The sequence below is a fragment of the Primulina eburnea genome, chromosome 12, assembly GCF_022965805.1.
Source record: "Primulina eburnea isolate SZY01 chromosome 12, ASM2296580v1, whole genome shotgun sequence".
Classification (NCBI taxonomy): domain Eukaryota; kingdom Viridiplantae; phylum Streptophyta; class Magnoliopsida; order Lamiales; family Gesneriaceae; genus Primulina; species Primulina eburnea.
In genome coordinates, this window is record NC_133112.1 from 36,435,050 (window position 1) to 36,452,013 (window position 16,964).

General features: G+C 39.5%; 3 protein-coding genes across 7 annotated transcripts; 2 read left to right on the plus strand and 1 right to left on the minus strand.

Annotated features, from left to right (window-relative positions):
- The first annotated feature begins 766 nt into the window (after positions 1-766).
- On the plus strand, positions 767-10,125 carry LOC140807899 (syntaxin-31-like). The gene is given in 7 exon segments (XM_073164856.1): positions 767-1,097; positions 7,269-7,519; positions 7,600-7,654; positions 7,657-7,744; positions 8,041-8,079; positions 9,151-9,348; positions 9,646-10,125. Coding segments are annotated over 7 exon segments (1,023 nt in total). The 5' UTR covers positions 767-865; the 3' UTR covers positions 9,806-10,125.
- On the minus strand, positions 1,104-7,253 carry LOC140807900 (uncharacterized). Its single transcript, XM_073164857.1, has 2 exons — positions 6,124-7,253; positions 1,104-5,393 (listed from the first exon to the last, which is right to left on the minus strand). Exon 2 carries the CDS (start codon positions 5,355-5,357, stop codon positions 4,671-4,673), a length of 687 nt encoding a protein of 228 aa, XP_073020958.1. The 5' UTR covers positions 5,358-5,393; positions 6,124-7,253; the 3' UTR covers positions 1,104-4,670.
- Positions 10,126-11,219: 1,094 nt separating the features above from the next.
- Positions 11,220-16,360, plus strand: LOC140807958 (probable zinc metalloprotease EGY2, chloroplastic). 5 transcript variants are annotated; one of them, XM_073164921.1, is made up of 13 exons: positions 11,223-11,575; positions 11,657-11,735; positions 12,029-12,124; positions 12,638-12,703; positions 12,814-12,921; positions 13,102-13,176; positions 13,260-13,365; positions 13,468-13,561; positions 13,949-14,102; positions 15,111-15,321; positions 15,522-15,530; positions 15,720-15,871; positions 15,993-16,360. In XM_073164921.1, the coding sequence occupies exons 1-12, from the start codon at positions 11,445-11,447 to the stop codon at positions 15,860-15,862; spliced, it is 1,272 nt and encodes a 423-aa protein (XP_073021022.1). In that variant the 5' UTR covers positions 11,223-11,444; the 3' UTR covers positions 15,863-15,871; positions 15,993-16,360. The 5 variants fall into 5 exon arrangements, with proteins under 5 accessions (XP_073021025.1, XP_073021022.1, XP_073021021.1 ...); XM_073164920.1 differs by having other exon boundaries at positions 11,224-11,575; positions 12,811-12,921; XM_073164923.1 differs by having other exon boundaries at positions 11,225-11,575; positions 12,653-12,703.
- The last annotated feature ends 604 nt before the right edge of the window (positions 16,361-16,964 follow it).

A 16,964-nucleotide genomic window follows, 5' to 3' on the forward strand; every position in this document is an offset into this window, starting at 1 on the left:
TGAGACAATATCACACTGATATCACATAATCACATCGAAAAAAAAAAACTAAAATTAATATTATAAACTGAATATTATAATATAACAGATCAAATAAAAAAAAACAAATATATATGACCAAAATTACTATTTTCTTTTTAAAATATATGATAAAATTATTTTTCAAAACTCTGAATTATTTAGTATGTGCATATTACATAAAAATAAAGGACCAAAAATTTCACCAATATTTATATAAAACAAAATTAGTTGTCAATTTATCAGAATAGATTAAAAAATGATTTGAGTTGATCACTCGACTTGATCAAATCAAATTATTATGAAAATATATTAAATGAAGAATAAACTTTCAATCATGATATATGGAGAGAAAATATGTTTAAATTTTAAAATAAAATTGTTGCGACGCGTCAACTGTTGTGTCAAAAAAATTAATTATATATACTATATTTAAAAAAAATTATAGGTCTATTATTATCCTATCTCGTCAATATCTATGAGACGGGTCGATTCGATCTATATTTATCATAAAACTAATACTTATGTGTAAAGATTTGAGTCGGATGAAATCTGTGAGATCTGTGATAATTTTTGAAATTCACTTGAAATTTACGTTGTTCTATAATAATTATTAGTTGAGAAGTGAGAAACGGAATTTATAAAATTGGATAAATTTTTGTGTGAGTTAATTTATGATTAAAAAAAGAACCTTTGGATTATAAAAAATAGTTACTGAATTTATAGTTTTTATTTTATTTACAAAAATGTATTCTAAACTAAAAACATCGATGCTTTTGGAGCTTGCTTTCTACAACGTGTCCCGCAGTGAAGTTGAGGTTTCCCGGCAAAAATCCGGTGCCGATCAATGACCATGGCGGCGTTTGGCGCCTCTTCGTACCGTGATCGGACGTCTGAGTTCGTTTCCATATCGAAGACCTTGAGAAAATTTGGAGGACATGCAGTAACTCCGCTCCAATCCCAATCAAACCAAGACTCGATTGCTGCAACTCCGGATCGGTCCGAATTCAACAAGAACGCCTCGAAAATCGGTATTCGCATCCACCAAACCTCGCAGAAAATCGACCGTTTGGCTAATTGTAAGCTTCCCTCTCTCGTCGAACGAATAGCTCTAGCGGTTTTGCTTGGAATTCGGTTGATCCCTTGCAATTGTTGTTTCAAAATCAGCTGGAATTGGTTGTTTGAGGTTGTAAAATTATCGAGTTCAATGTTATATGAGCAATTTTTATGTTAAAATTTTTTCAATTATCTTATAGACCACAAGGTTCAAGGTGAATTCGAGAAAATGTTTTAGCAGGTAAAACAAATTCCATAAGTTGCTAAAGTGACATCAAAATGAATATAGTTGGACATTCTTCTTCATAAATTGAACACGACATGATTCCAATTCTTTCAGTGTGGCTATCTTTAGATTGTTTCACTAGGAATATTTCCTTCCAAAGTTCAGCATATACCACGCTGTTCTATCCAGAGGAAGTTTGGTTGTTTATCGTTTTGAATGACAACTGATTCCAAGCATAACCACAAAGTTTTAATATCTATGCACTAATTTTTTCTTATCATTCTTGTTTTATTTTCTTTTTATTCTCATGCTTGGATTGGTCACATTTAAACTTATAATGTCTGTGTCTGGGCATAAGTAACCAGGTCACTCGTTTAGTCGTATGCCAATTTTGATCTATTTTTTTCTTTCGAACAACTCTAAAAGGGTAGTTTACTGGTCTCTTATGTTGGTGCTTTATCACGAGAGGTTCATCTTTTTATCTAAATTTTTGCTGCTGTTTATGGATGTTTTTTATTGAATGCATTTTGATCTTTCAGTGTTTATTGAGAAGGAAAACAACTTCATGCTATGCTTTTTTTTCTATATCAATCTTGCTAAGTTTTTTATTCATGTATTGCTCTCAATCCTTCTGGAGAGAGATTACTGGTAAACTTTTCAGGCCGAAAGTAAAATATGTCTTTCCTTTATTATTTTTTTCCAGAGTTCTCTTATTGGCACTTACTATTTGATACTCACGGGAAATCTAGGGTCCGATCCCAACGAGCGTCACTAGTTCAGACGTGGGCTTTAAGATGACCCTGAGCCTGAAATCAAGAAAAAAACCGTTAAGAGGGGGCCAGGAAGGTGTCCTGGCGTAGCCCCTCCGACGCTCAAGTCAGTGACTGAGGATATATGGGGGGAGCAGCTAAGGGTGCTGCTGAAAACAATATAGTGAATTGAATGCCTAAACTGAACACTCAGACCTGGTATTTATAGGAGAATACCTGGGTCCTTGATGGGCTTGTCTTTCATTTGGGCTTGGGATGGGCCAAGGGTAGCAGGCCCATCCACGGGGTATCACCATTCTCCCCCTCCCGAGTCGAACTGAATCGTAGGTTCGAAGTTCGATTAGTTGTGCTGTCCTCGGGTTACCGGGTGCGAGTTTTGCATTAACTTCCAGCCGTTCGTCAGTCCCCAAAAATTTGGAAACAAATCAAATCGTAATCCTAGCACCGCTTCATCATCACCTCACCATCACCTCGCTCAAGCACAGCCCTCGCCGCCTGCACGCCAGCCCCAACAGCGTGCGTCCGCCCTTGCACGCCTCGCCCTCGCCCGCCGAGCGTCTGCTCGCCGCGCGCCCGAGCGCCACACGCTCCCCCAGCTCGCCCCATCGCCTTCGCCACGCCAGCTCGCCCGCCACTCCCGCTCGCCCGAGCACCCGCTCTCGCTCTCGCCCGACGCTCTCGCTCGCCCGAGCGCCGGCTCGCCCGAGCACCAGCTCGCCCCTCGCCTGCCGCTCTCGCCCTCGCCCTCGCCCTCGCCCGAGCACCAGCTCGCCCCTCGCCTGCCGCTCTCGCCCTCGCCCGCCACTCCAGCTCGCCCGAGCACCAGCTCGCCCTCGCCCGCCGCTCTCGCCCTCGCCCTCGCCCTCGCCCTCGCCCTCGCCCTCGCCCTCGCCCGAGCACCAGCTCGCCCCTCGCCTGCCGCTCTCGCCCTCGCCCGCCGCTCCAGCTCGCCCGAGCGCCATCTCGCCCTAGCACCAGCTCGCCCTCGCCCGCCTAGCGTCTGCTCGCCGCGCGCCCGAGCGCCACACGCTCGCCCAGCTCCCGAGCACCAGCTCGCCCCCAACAACTTTCGTTATCGACTAACCAAAAAAATATTTTTCCTCCCAAACTCTGCTCCTCTGCTAGGCGATGCCTTAGCAGGAAAATTTAATTCTCCTCCTCCACTCTGCTCCTCTGCTAGGCGACGTCATAACAGGAAAATAACAATTCACCACCTCCACCCTCTAACTCCTCTGCTAAGCCGGGTCTTAGCAAGAAAATAAAAACTCAACATCTCCACCCTCTAACACCTCTGCTAGGTGACGCCATAGCAGGAAGATAAAATTCAACGCGCCCACCCTCGAACTCCTCTGCCAAGCCGGGCCTTAGCAAGAAAATAAAATTCAACGCGCCCACCCTCTAACTCCTCTGATAGGCGATGCTTTAGCAGGAAGATAAAATCAACACCTCTATCCTCTAACTCCTCTGCTAAGCCGGGCCTTAGCAGGAAAATAAAAATTCAACATCTCCACCCTCTAACTCCTCTGCTAGGTGACGCCATAGCAGGAAAATAGGAATTCAACACCTCCACCCTCTAACTTCTCTGCTAAGCCGGGCCTTAGTAGGAAAATAAAAATTCAACACCTCCATCCTCTAACTCCTCTGCTAGGCCGGGCCCTAGCAGGAAAATAAAAATTCAACATCTCCACCCTTTAACTCCTCTGCTAGGTGACGCCATAGCAGGAAAATAGGAATTCAACACCTCCACCCTCTAACTCCTCTGCTAAGCCGGGCCTTAGCAAGAAAATAAAAATTCAACACCTCCATCCTCTAACTCCTCTGCTAGGCCGGGCCCTAGCAGGAAAATAAAAATTCAACACCTCCATCCTCTAACTCCTCTGCTAGGCCGGGCCCTAGCAGGAAAAATCAAACTCTCACCTCATCATCTCATAACTCCTCTGCTAAGCCAGGCCTTCGCAGGAAAAATCAAACTATCGCCTCATCATCTCATAACTCATCTGCTAAGCCGAGCCTTGGCAGGAAAAATAAAATTCAATGCGTCCACCCTCTAACTCCTCTGCTAGGCGATGCCTTAGCAGGAAAATAGAATTCAACGCCCCAGCTTCTAACTCCTCTGCTAGGTGATACCTGAGCAGGAAAGTAAAAAGTCCACCTCGTCATCCTCTAACTCCTCTGCCAGGCGACGCCTTAGCAGGAAAATAAAATTTTTCTCCTTCACTCTTCTCCTCTACTAGGCGATGCCTTAGTAGGAAAATAACATTTCTCTCCTGCCCTCTGCTCCTCTACCAGGCGATGCCTTAGTAGGAAAATAAAATTTCTCTCCTGCCCTCTGCTCCTCTACCAGGCGATGTCTTAGTAGGAAAATAAAATTTTTCTCCTTCCCTCTCATAATACAACAACATTCATGAACTGAAAAGAGGAACCTGATTTTATTGAATTCCAACGAATAAATAAGACAAATTCATAAACGAAATACATCAAAATTCAAGTCAAGATTAATATTCTCTAAGGTGGCAAGCGTTCCTGAGCCTCTTTAGACCCTTGCCCAGCGCACTCTCCAACTTTCATCCCTGCTCCTCTTATACCTCCCCAGGACAAAGTTACTCATTTCTTCCTTTCCTAATCATGTTAAGCTCCACACTCGTTTTCTTCCCATCTTCTTTCACTATCCCCTCATAACACCGACGCGCGACCATCTGGTCCACGCATAAGGCTCCAACCTCCTTCCCTACAGGAAACTTCAACTTCTGATGATATGTGGACGCTACAGCTTTGAAATCCTTTAGAGCAGGTCGCCCCAGAATTCCATTATACTCTGAAAGGGTATCCACCACGGTGAACGCTATCATTTTTGTTACCCGACGAGGAACAGTCCCCAAGGATAGGGGAAGCACAATCTGACCCAAAGGTGGGATGGCGTGTCCTGCAAACCCATACAACGGGGTGGAGACCGGCTCAAACTCAAATCCTTCCACCTTCATTTGATCCAACGTGCTCTTGAACAAGACGTTCACTGAGCTTCCATTATCAACAAATATCTTTGCCACATCATAATTGGCAATGGTGGCCGTCACCACCAAGGCATCGTTATGAGGAGCCACGATGCCTCGAAGGTCTTCCGGCCCAAAACTGACGACGGTGTCTTGTGGTAAGTCTGCACCCCTATATATCTCAAAATTCTCCAACCTTCTCCCACGTGCTTTCCCAGCTCGCCCAGAGTCTCCATCAGTAGCACCCCTCGAGATCATATGAATCATTCCTCTCGTAGGGTGGTTATCCTCGTTCATTCCTCTCCTCGGTTCTGCGTGCTCTCGAGGGACATCCTAACCTCGACTTTCTCTCCTCGACTCCTCGATCCTCTGATTTACCCATGGAGGACCTTGACCACGTCTAGGGGACAGGCGAGACCTCGGTCGACTCCCGGATGCGGATCCTTCTCGTCTGTCCCGCGAAGGCAATCTAGCCCTGCTCTCAATCCTTTGCGACTTCTCCCACTTCCCCTCGGACTCTCCCACCTCCATCACCTTGTCATGACTTCTATCCAGATGAACATGAGATGATAACCGTCCTCTACCTCTAGTTCTATCCTCCTCCCTTTCACCTGCACCCCTCTTCCTTCCTCCTCTCTCTACTCCCTCAACTCTTCCTCCCCCGGGCCGCTGCTCCATCCTCTTGTGCCGCTGGGCATCCTCTAGATTTACATATTTTTCCGCCCGAACTAACAAATCATCATAGCTCGACGGAGGTTTCTTGACAAGCGATTTGAAAAATTCTCCTCCTCTAAGTCCCTGGGTAAAGGCACTTATCATGATGTCAGGAGTGGCCGCTGGTATCTCCAATGCTACGTTGTTGAAACGCTGAACAAACTCTCGCAAAGTTTCAGCTTCTTGTTGTTTCACCAGACTCAAATAATTTTTTTGGTGTTTCTTGCTGCTAGCAAATCGGTGCAAGAAGGCAGCTGAGAAGTCCTCAAAAGAACGTATAGAGCTGGGCTGCAAAGTGTTAAACCATTGTTGGGCTGACCTCACCAACGTGCCCAGAAAAACCCTGCACCTGACCTTATCTGAATACTGGTGCAACAGAGTCGCATTCTCAAATCTCCCCAAGTGTTCTTCGGGGTCTGTATGTCCATCATATTCTCCAACGTTTGACTGTCGGAAATTTGGAGGAAGCCCCTCTTCCAAAATGGCGAGGGAAAAAAGATTTCCTTTCTTGGGGGCTGCAGCTCTGTTTCCCAATTGCTGCCTCAGCGTCCGTATCTCCCTTCACATCTCCGGATTCTCCTCACTTGGGCGGGGTCGCGTCTCCTCCACCCTACTCTGACTTCCCTCCACATTCTCCTCTCGCTCCTGGCGAGCGGCCTGATCTTCTGCAAACATAGACTCTTTATTCCTCTTCATGGCCTCATCCACTGTCCGGGTGATAAATTGACCCAACTGTTCTAGGGTCAAGTTCCCCACATTCTCATTGGGACGGGGTTGCTCGACCCTTGTCTCATAAAGGGGCTGCTCGGTTCTTGTCTCTTGACGAGGTTGCTCCTGTCTCGTCTCAAGATGCGGTTGTTCCTGTATTGTCTCAGCACGAGATGGTTCAGGTCCCCTCCGAGGACGTGATGATGCTGAGGTAGCTCTTCCACTCCCTCTCTTACCTACCATATCTACGTCTCAACTCAAATTTCCCACAGACGGCGCCAAGTGATACTCACGGGAAATCTAGGGTCCGATCCCAACGAGCGTCACAAGTTCAGACGTGGGCTTTAAGATGACCCTGAGCCTGAAATCAAGAAAAAGACCGTTAAGAGGGGGCTAGGAGGGTATCCTGGCATAGCTCCTCCGACGCTCAAGTCAGTGACTGAGGATATATGGGGGGAGCAGCTAAGGGTGCTGCTGAAAACAATATAGTGAATTGAATGCCTAAACTGAACACTCAGACATGATATTTATAGGAGAATACCTGGGCCCTTGATGGGATTGTCTTTCATTTGGGCTTGGGATGGGCCAAGGGTAGCGGGCCCATCCACGGGGTATCACCGATTATCTGTTGTCTCATATCATTCTCGCTATATCAGAAAACCTTTTAGCAAATAACAGATACTATACCATGATAAACCATCGAACTTGTAGAAATATATTAACACTAGATCAGCGCATCTGTTAACTACAGTGACCCGACATTAACTTATTTTCAAGAATGTGCAGTGACCAGAAGGTCGTCAATATTTGATGATCGAAGCAAGGAAAATGAAGAACTAACAGCTCTGATTAAAAATGATATTACTGCACTCAATATAGCTCTTTCCGACATGCAAACTCTTCAAAACATGGAGATAAATAAAGGAGAGTATTCAGGGGACAAAATTGTTCATTTGACTGCTGTTAGTGATGATTTGAAGAGCAGGCTCATGCATGCTACAAAGCAGTTCCAAGATGTCTTGACCACTAGAACAAAGGTACATTTGGTATGGTGGATTATATTACATGTTTTTTTGGGGCATCATCCTTCTCATCACCTCGGTTTATTACTCTACAGAGCATTAAGGCTCATGAGAACCGGAAGCAGATATTTTCCACAGTTGCCTCAAGGGAGACATTAAACATCCCCCTAATTCTTTGATAGAACCAGCCCCTTGGTTGAGTTCAACTGGTACATCAGAAACGAATACACAATCATCAGCGTAAATTCTTTTCAGCCGTTAAAATTTAATTGTCAATAGTGTCCTCATAATTAACTTGTGATAGAAAAGATCACTTTTTTACACACATCTCTAACTATATTTTATGTGCCTATTTTCTGCTCATCAGTTTTTTAATTAATTTTGTTTTAAATTATAATCTGCAACACGCCATGAAAGGTCCATTATACACAGAAACAGTCATGTTACAGTTTGATGTCTCTCAATCTTCTAATTGTGAATTTTTTTTCCAATGTACAACTCTGATCATAATCATCTTTTGTTTTCTTGCATTTCAGATCAATAGGAAGCGGGGTTCAAGTTGGTAGCCAATTAAGGTATGATCTGGCACTTGATACATTACAGCTTTTTACGTAATCGTTTGTGCATACTTTATTATGTTGGTAAAGTTATTAAATTGGATGGACCGTTGTCTTATACTCTTTATGAAATTTTTATGTTGGATGTACTTTAATCACAGAGAAATCAATTCGCACCTCACCATGTGATACCTACTACTCATCTTACAAGAAAACCGATAATTTTTTTTTTAAATCCCGAGGAAAAAGATTCTCCATCTATCATGCAATATCACCCAGGATTTGTGAACTTAAGTGAGTGAAAGTCGCCACATCTATCAGGAACAAAGAATCAAATATATTACTAATTGAAAAACAAGAAGAAACTCAAATTTACTAGGAAAACTCTTCTTGAAAAAACAGCGGAAAACAAGCAGATTATTTTCATGGAAAATTCTTCTCTTAATAAAACAGACAAAGAATCAAATATATTACTAATTCAAAAACAAGAAGAAACTCAAATTTCCTAGGGAAACCTCTTCTCGAAAAAACAGCGGTAAAGCAAGCAGATTATTTTCATGGAAAATTCTTCTCAAAATAAAACAGACACAGTGAGTGGGTATAGCTTACATCTCCTTCTTTGTTTGGCTCTTCATAGTTTATAAATATTCAGAATCGATGATTCAAGTCAGTTGTCCTTTTCATGTTGGAATCCTTTTTACTCCAGTAATTGAGAGGACATGTCCTTGAAACTATTTCATCACTCGTATGGTGTACCTGCAAATCGTAACAGTTCTCACCTGAAAACCATTTGTAGTTGTTTCCTTCATATCATTTTAACTATTCTTTTTTTGAGAGAGAATCATATTAACTATTCTATTATTGCTTTTCTTGGAGCATCCTTGTTTGATCAATTATCTTCAATATATTGTAACGAATCGATCTAAAATGAAGATATTTTTGACCAGACAACATATAAATATATGCCTTTCTATGAATTTTCTGAACAATCCATCTTTTCCAGAAAAGCCACTCTTTGTATTTTCTTCTTCCTTGTACATCCAGTCCATATGATTGGAGTACTTCTTGACTCTGATATCCTGTATATAGGCGAAGAATGGCAACAGATACCAACCTGTCCCATCAAATGGAAGTGTCCATGTTGCAGCAGGTGGTTCCAAGGCAGGATAGTGTATCTCAGAGCCGAACAGTTGCTCTACAGAATGTGGAATCTACAATTTCAGAACTGGGTGGGATTTTCACTCATCTAGCCACAATGGTTGCACATCAAGGAGAGTTGGCTATCAGGTAATATTTCACCTTTTTCGTGTATATAACAGACGAATTGCCAGTTTTTTGTCAAAAAGACTATGATAATCTTATCGAGCAGATGAAAAACCACCATGATTTAGAAAATACAGCTCATTATGCGCAACTTGGGGCCTTTGATGTTTTGATTTGCTTTCTTAAAATCAAGGACATATCTTAGTTCATGTTTTGAATGTAATTTTTTTTATAATAAGTTTCGACAAACAGCCCAAGTGCAAATAAATGATTGACCACGCTCAATGAAGTTTCAAATTTTGGGTGGATTTAAACACACAGGATTGACGATAACATGGATGAATCACTGGCAAATGTAGAAGGTGCTAGCAATACCTTGCTGAAATACTTGAACAAGGTATCATCTAACAGGTGGCTCTTGATCAAACTGTTTCTGGTAATTATTTTATTCATGACCATTTTCATAGTTTTCGTGCTTTAATGTTTTCTCCGAGAGGCGATAGCTACATTTCTGGACACATACAATTTTTTTGTCTCTGCGGTTCAGGGGTTTAATTGTTGGTCCTGTATATAATAGTGGGAAATTTGTCCATGGTTCAGAATGAATATCTCATCGGGTATTCTTTCAAGTCCTTCACAGTATAATACAAGGAAGACAGTTGAAGCCAATAAAATGGTGAATGGCATCTGCCATTTTTTGTTGTACTTAGTGATCTGTCTTCTGCCATGATTGAATGGAAATACATTTTATTGTCTTTTAAATCACAAGCATATTGCTTAGTATCCCATTTATCATGAAGCATGAGTTTTTGCAAAATATTTGAAATTTGTGGTCTTAAACGGTTTTATGTATGAGTAGCTCTCTTGTGAGACGGTCTTACGAATCTTTATATATGAGACGAGTCACCATCTTCACAATAAAAAGTAATATTTTTAGCATAAAAAGTAATAATTTTTCATGGATGACCCAAATAAAAGATCTGTCTCACAAAATACGACCTGTGAGACCGTTTCACACAAGTTTTGTCTTTATGTATATAATATAGCTATATCCGGCAACTCGGTAAGAATAGAAATTTACTATGCCATCATATCAATTACAAAGTATTTTCCATGCATTGAGAACAACCCCCTAAATAGTTAAAGTAAATCGACCAATCTCCATCCAAAATTATTTTTTTTCAAGGGAAAAAGGTAAGAAAAATTAATAGATATGATTTGAGAGTCTCCATTTGTGAGATTTTAAAAAAGGGCACATGTTGTAGATAACAAATATGTCACCATAAAGTTTATATATTCGAAATATATATTCCCGAAATTTAGTGACGCGGATACGGAAATATATCCAAAAATATTTATTTTACATGATTTTCATAGTATCAATGCCCGTTTTGCAAAATTTATCCTATTTGCAGAATAATAATGAAAAATTTTATATTCTGAAGCTCTATCATCTTGTTTTTATCCAAATATTTAGCCACTTGCCAGCTTATAATATATAAAAACTTTAAAAATATTTGGAATAAATTTAAGAGTAGGTCTCTTGTGAGACGATCTTACGAATCTTTATCTGTGAGACGGGTCAATCATACCGATATTCACAATAAAAAATAATATTTTTAGCATAAAAAGTAATATTTTTCATGGATGACTCAAATAAGAGATCCGTCTCATAAAATACGATCCGTGAGACCGTTTCACATAAGTTTTTGCCTAAATTTAATCAAATGTCCTCATAAAATAATTAGTTCTTTAAAAAAAAAGATAGAGAGAGAGTGAGTAATTAATTATACTTTTTTAGTCAGTTATGACATGGTTGGGCTTTAGTCGGGTCTGTGGTCAAATGTGTCGATCAAATTTTAGCCCAACAATTACTTTAACCGAAGTAACGGCCATAAAGAAGAGAAAAAATTGGATATTCCCGGATTTCATTCGAACCAGGGGATAAGATATCCGTAAACTTCCAAGTTCCAAAGCTCCTATTTTCGAAACACTTCAAACTTCGATCAAAATTCGAAGCCACGCCCTGAATCTCTATCCCCGTAAACTGTTCAAATTCATGCGATCAATGTACGTAGGATTTAGATAAACGGATCCTTCGCTAATTCCATTTTGCTGCGATGAGTTTGTCCACAATTTTTGGCGGGATTTTTGGTACACCATTGGCGAAATGCAGCTCCTGTAGTAGTACTCGCGTCCCATCTCCTGCATTCGGGCTCTGCTGGAGTCTTGGCTCAGTTGGGTTCTCGAGGTAATTTGCTGATTAATGTTTTCCGAGTGATGTGATCAATGTTATGGAACTGAGTTGCGGTGTGTACTTATGTGTGCTTAGGACCGCGTTAAGGGGGAATTTGAGGACTATTTGCAGACTGAGTGAGACGGGGACTGAGCCCGAGAGTAATAATGATGAGGTAATTTTATGGAATTGTATGGGTATAGCTTTAGCAATTGTGCATTTGTGGGTTGTGCTTCGTATGTTTCGTGTTCTCGGATACAGTTTGTATCTTGTCCAAGTGTGGTTTGAATTTGGAAGGATATGATTTGATGGAGAGAATGATGTTAAGTAGCAGAAGGGTTCTACACTGTGGTGAATGATCCGAGCCCTTTATGGAAACAAATGGTTCTTCTTGTAGATTTAACTTTCAGTAGCACATTACAACGTTATCACGTTTTGGGGTTGCTGAATTGCAGTGCTATTTTCTAGGATGACAACCAATCTGCCGAGTCAGACATGCTTGAGACACAAAACATGGTAAACAATAACGAATTGGAAACGATTGATGCTCAAGACAAAGCTGAGGTACTTTAGATATGTGTTTCATTGACACTTTTCGGGTCACATGTCATACTATCTCATTTTTATTTGCTAGGTGATTTTTTTCCTTGAACAAATGTTGCTTTTGTCTTTGTTGTGTTTCATTGACTTTTTTCGAGTCACATGTCATAGTATCTCATTTTTATTTGCTAGGCGATTTTTTTCCCTGAACGAATGTTGCTTTTGTCTTTGTTCTGTATTTTGGTTGAGGTGAATAATGGTCCTGGTGGTTGGAAGTGTGGGGTGCTGATCATAGGAGGCAGTACTTTTGTATTTTATTGCTGCTAGATTTATAGTGAAAGATGAGATAATTAAAATGCAGTCTTGTAGACATTATTATCTACTGGTAAAATTATAAATGATTCATATTTGAAATTTTGGTTTTAGATTTTAGCTTGTGTAAACTGATTATATTGAGATGGACTCCCTCTTTCCTCTCTCTTTCATATCACCTTTAATAAGGTGTTTTACTGAATCTCACCTCCTTTATTTGTTGAGATTGTGTTGTATCAGGATGCTGATGCTGTTCAATTTGCAAGTGGATCGCCTCTTCCAGTGATGAAGGTGATAAGAATTTAGAAGTAATGATGACATTGTATTCAAAACTCCATAGTCAGATGACTCTTTCTATAATAGTAAATCTTATTCTTCCCTCTTAAAACCATGAACAGCAGCAGGAATTCGACGAATCATTGAGAATTCCAAAGGAAACTATTGATATTTTGAAGGATCAAGTATTTGGCTTTGATACATTCTTTGTGACCAGCCAAGAACCATATGAAGTGAGTTCTTTGGGTGATATCTTATTTTGATCTGTTATATATAAGTTTGCCAAATGTCTAGATTCCCTTATTGACTGTGTTTGTCTAGTGGCATTTTGTGGATGCAAAGACTCATTCCTATGGTAGAATATAGTAATTATGGTATAAAACGGTGACATGTATTATTATTTATTGATGTAGGGTGGGGTATTATTCAAAGGAAACATGCGAGGGGTAGCGGCAAAAAGTTATGAGAAAATAAAAAGGAGAATGGAGGTTGGTGAATCTATGACTTTATTAGTGCTGTTTCTCGGTCATGTCATAGTATTTTTTATATGTTTCCTAAGTTCTATTTGTAGGACAAATTTGGAGATCTATTTAAATTATTCCTTCTAATTAATCCTGAGGATGATAAACCCGTAGCAGTTGTGGTGCCAAGGAGGACCTTGCAACCAGATACTACCGGTAGTTCATAAGCTCTAAGCATTTCTATAAGAGCTTATATTTCAATGACGGCTTTCAATCATTGATAACTAATGTGTTTAATATTTGGTTTGAGCGATGTAGCTGTTCCTGAATGGTTTGCTGCTGGTGCTTTCGGATTGGTCACTGTATTCACCCTAATTCTACGCAATGTTCCTGCATTACAAGAAAATCTAGTGTAGGTTTTTGTTTACGTTTTTTTTATCTTATAATTATATTTGAGCATTTTACAAAGCATCTGAAACATTACGTGGAAGTTTTTTTATTAGAAAACTATATCATGCCAAGACTTTGCTTTGAAAGTGCTAAAAAATACCACTAAGTTGGTAAAAATGTCACTAAGTTCTTTAATCATTTGCTTACCTCAATTTGTTGTTGGTCCCTACCATCACTCGGGGATTTCTTTTGCCTTGTTTTTCTCTTTTCATTGTGAGAGAAAGTCTCTTTCTTTCTAAATATATAAATATTTTTGAATTTTATATTTTTATTTGTCTTGCCCATTATTTTCCGAGGTTGACGGCAGCATGATTTGGTCATCGACATTAATTTTTGCCTTATCCTCCAGATCAGCTTTTGACAATTTTGACTTGTTGGCAAATGGCCTTCCTGGAGCTCTTGTTACCGCACTTGTTCTGGGTGTCCATGAAATCAGCCAATTTCTAGTTGCGAAAGAGATTGGTGTTAAGCTGGGTGTGCCATATTTTATTCCTAGTTGGCAGGTAATGTATAAATGTATAATGCTATTGCGCACGATTTCAGACTGCCTATGCTTCTCATTTCATTTGTCTTGTTTCTCTTATAGTTGGTTCTCGTTTGTGAACTTTCTAAAATATGTGAAATATTTTTTTTCATCTTATGCCACTTCATTCGAATTTGGTCGCCTTCTGTTCTGCTACTTGTTAGAATGATATTTCATCTATCAATATTGAGAATTAAATTCAACCAGACACAAGTGTGCTCACTGAACTTTATCTTGAGTATGTCTTATTTCAAAGAAGGATTATCAAGCAATAATATAATACATGAGTTCATGACTCAATCATGTATTTCTGTTTTCGGTGTTTATCCAAACTCCAATGAAATAAGAGTACAAAAATCTACCAAGTTTAGAATCATGTATTTCAAAAACAATAAAAGGTGATTTCTACACTATGAAGTTGTTGTACATAGGTTATCCAAACCATAAATTTAAGTTTTTTGTGAATGTATAAACCAGGGAAATTACTCAACTCAAGAAATAGTTACACCATTAGCATAAGTCTGCATGTTGACAGATGAATTTGGAATGGGTAGTTTTTAATTTGACATCTAAAATCAATTTTATATATTTGTACAAAATATATTTATTTATGTAATTAGAATGAGAAATTTAGTCCGACAATTTTTGTATGCGTTTTGAAGCCATTTCAAAGTATGTCAGTTTGACAAGTAACTTCAGTTTCATGGATTCTCAAGTGCCTTGCTTTCCGTGATATATCATATTTGTGAAAATGACCCAATAATTCTGCAAGCGATGTGAAATGTGATTTGGAAGATAATCCTGGGCAGTTTCTCGGTTTTTTGCTTGTGTGCGTATTCTCTGTTAATGCATTACCCTCTTCAATTTCTCACTGGCAGGAGTAATTAACTCCACTTAGGATTCTTGCCCATATCCCTTATTCTCGAGTTCTTTTGCTGTCATCGGTGCACACTCATGCTTAAAAAATCTAACAAGTTTCTATTGACAGATAGGATCTTTTGGTTCTATAACAAGGATTCTAAATATAGTACCAAAGCGTGAGGATCTCTTGAAATTTTCAGTTGCTGGTCCTTTGGCGGGGTTTTCCTTGGGCATTGTTCTTTTGCTTTCGGGATTTCTCTTGCCGCCACCTGATGATCAACTAGGTCTTGTTGTTGACGCTTCAGTATTCCACGAATCCCTTCTAGTTGGGGCATTAGGTAACTTATTCCCTTTTTTTCCCGAGGGTGGTTGTCATCATGAAAAGTCAGTCAGAATACTATTATTATTCTCATGTTGAAATATGGTCTTCTTTTGCAAATGGGAGAGGATGACTCCAGAATGATGCTTACAATCCTTCGCAGATTATAAATTGAAATACAATTTCTTTCTGCTTATTTTTCTTTGTTTTTGGACATAGCTAAGCTATTTCTTGGAGGAGTAAGTCTTATGTGAGATCGTCTCACGATCCTAATCTGTGAGACGGGTCAACCCTATCCATATTCACAATAAAAAGTAGTACTATTACCTTAAAAAATAATATTTTTCATGGATGACCCAAATATAAATCCGTCTCACAAAATACGATCCGTGAGACCGTCTCACACAAGTTTTTGTCTTCTTGGAGACGTCCTCAAGGAAGGCACCCCGGTGTCAATAAATCCACTCGTAATATGGGCGTGGGCCGGACTTCTGATTAATGCCATCAATAGCATCCCTGCTGGAGAACTTGATGGTGGTCGTATTTCTTTCGCCATATGAGGAAGAAAGGTACGTATCAAATAACATACATGTTGCAAAACCTTACCATCTCCAACGTCATGAACAAGAAAATTTCATTATTTATCAAAATCTAAGATTGACTTGAACTGATCTTACCAATTTTTCGCAGGTTTCATCTCGATTTACTACTGCCTCCCTTGTACTTCTTGGACTGGGATCTCTGTCGAATGATGTCGCATTCTATTGGTTAGTTCTAATATTTTTCTTGCAACGAGGGCCTATCGCACCATTGTCCGAAGAAATCACTGATCCTGATCAATTGTATGTATCTGTTGGGGTTGTAGTGTTGTTGTTAGGAGTACTGGTATGCTTGCCATATCCATTCCCTTTCTTTAGTGATGTTGTTAACAGTGTTTAGCAATGCCACCAGAAATTTTTGAGCCATTTATGAGGAATTTGCTTCTGGAATTATCCGAGTGGAACTATGTTTGTATTATTGCCTTGTGAGTTAGCTAGTGGAAAATATTTTAATTTTAATTTTTATATTATTAAATAGTGGATCACGTGTGTGTGTATATATATATGAATAAGATAATTCATAATTTCATCATGAAATGGAGTGTAAATAATACAAATCAACTGGATCGAAAAGATTGTAAAAATTTCCATCTATTCCTCATTTTTACCGAATGATTTCATTTCAATTAAAATCCTTTGATTTGGAATTTGGGAATTTTTCAAAAATGGAAAAAAGAATGTAGAATTTGGGAAGAATAAAAAAAACAAATTCAAAACATTTTTATTTTTGCCTATTATTTCTTTTTTTCGATTTTGCACTAAAATTTAATATTTATAAACATATCCCGTAACATACCGTAGTTTCAACTATTTAAAATTTACGAAAAAATAAAAATTTTCATAACTAAATCGTGAATCTTCAATATTCGATCAAACAAATTGTTCATCCCAAAGTAGTTGCACAAAAGCTCTCAAAGTAAAGTTTGTCAAAAGTATTTGTTTAAAATCTCATAACCAGTAACATAAATCTGAGTATGTTGAACATTCATAAAAACTTAAAACATGACGGTCCTCGGGTTTAGCCTCCCGCTCAGTCCAAGCCAACTCACTGGTCCGCACCTCT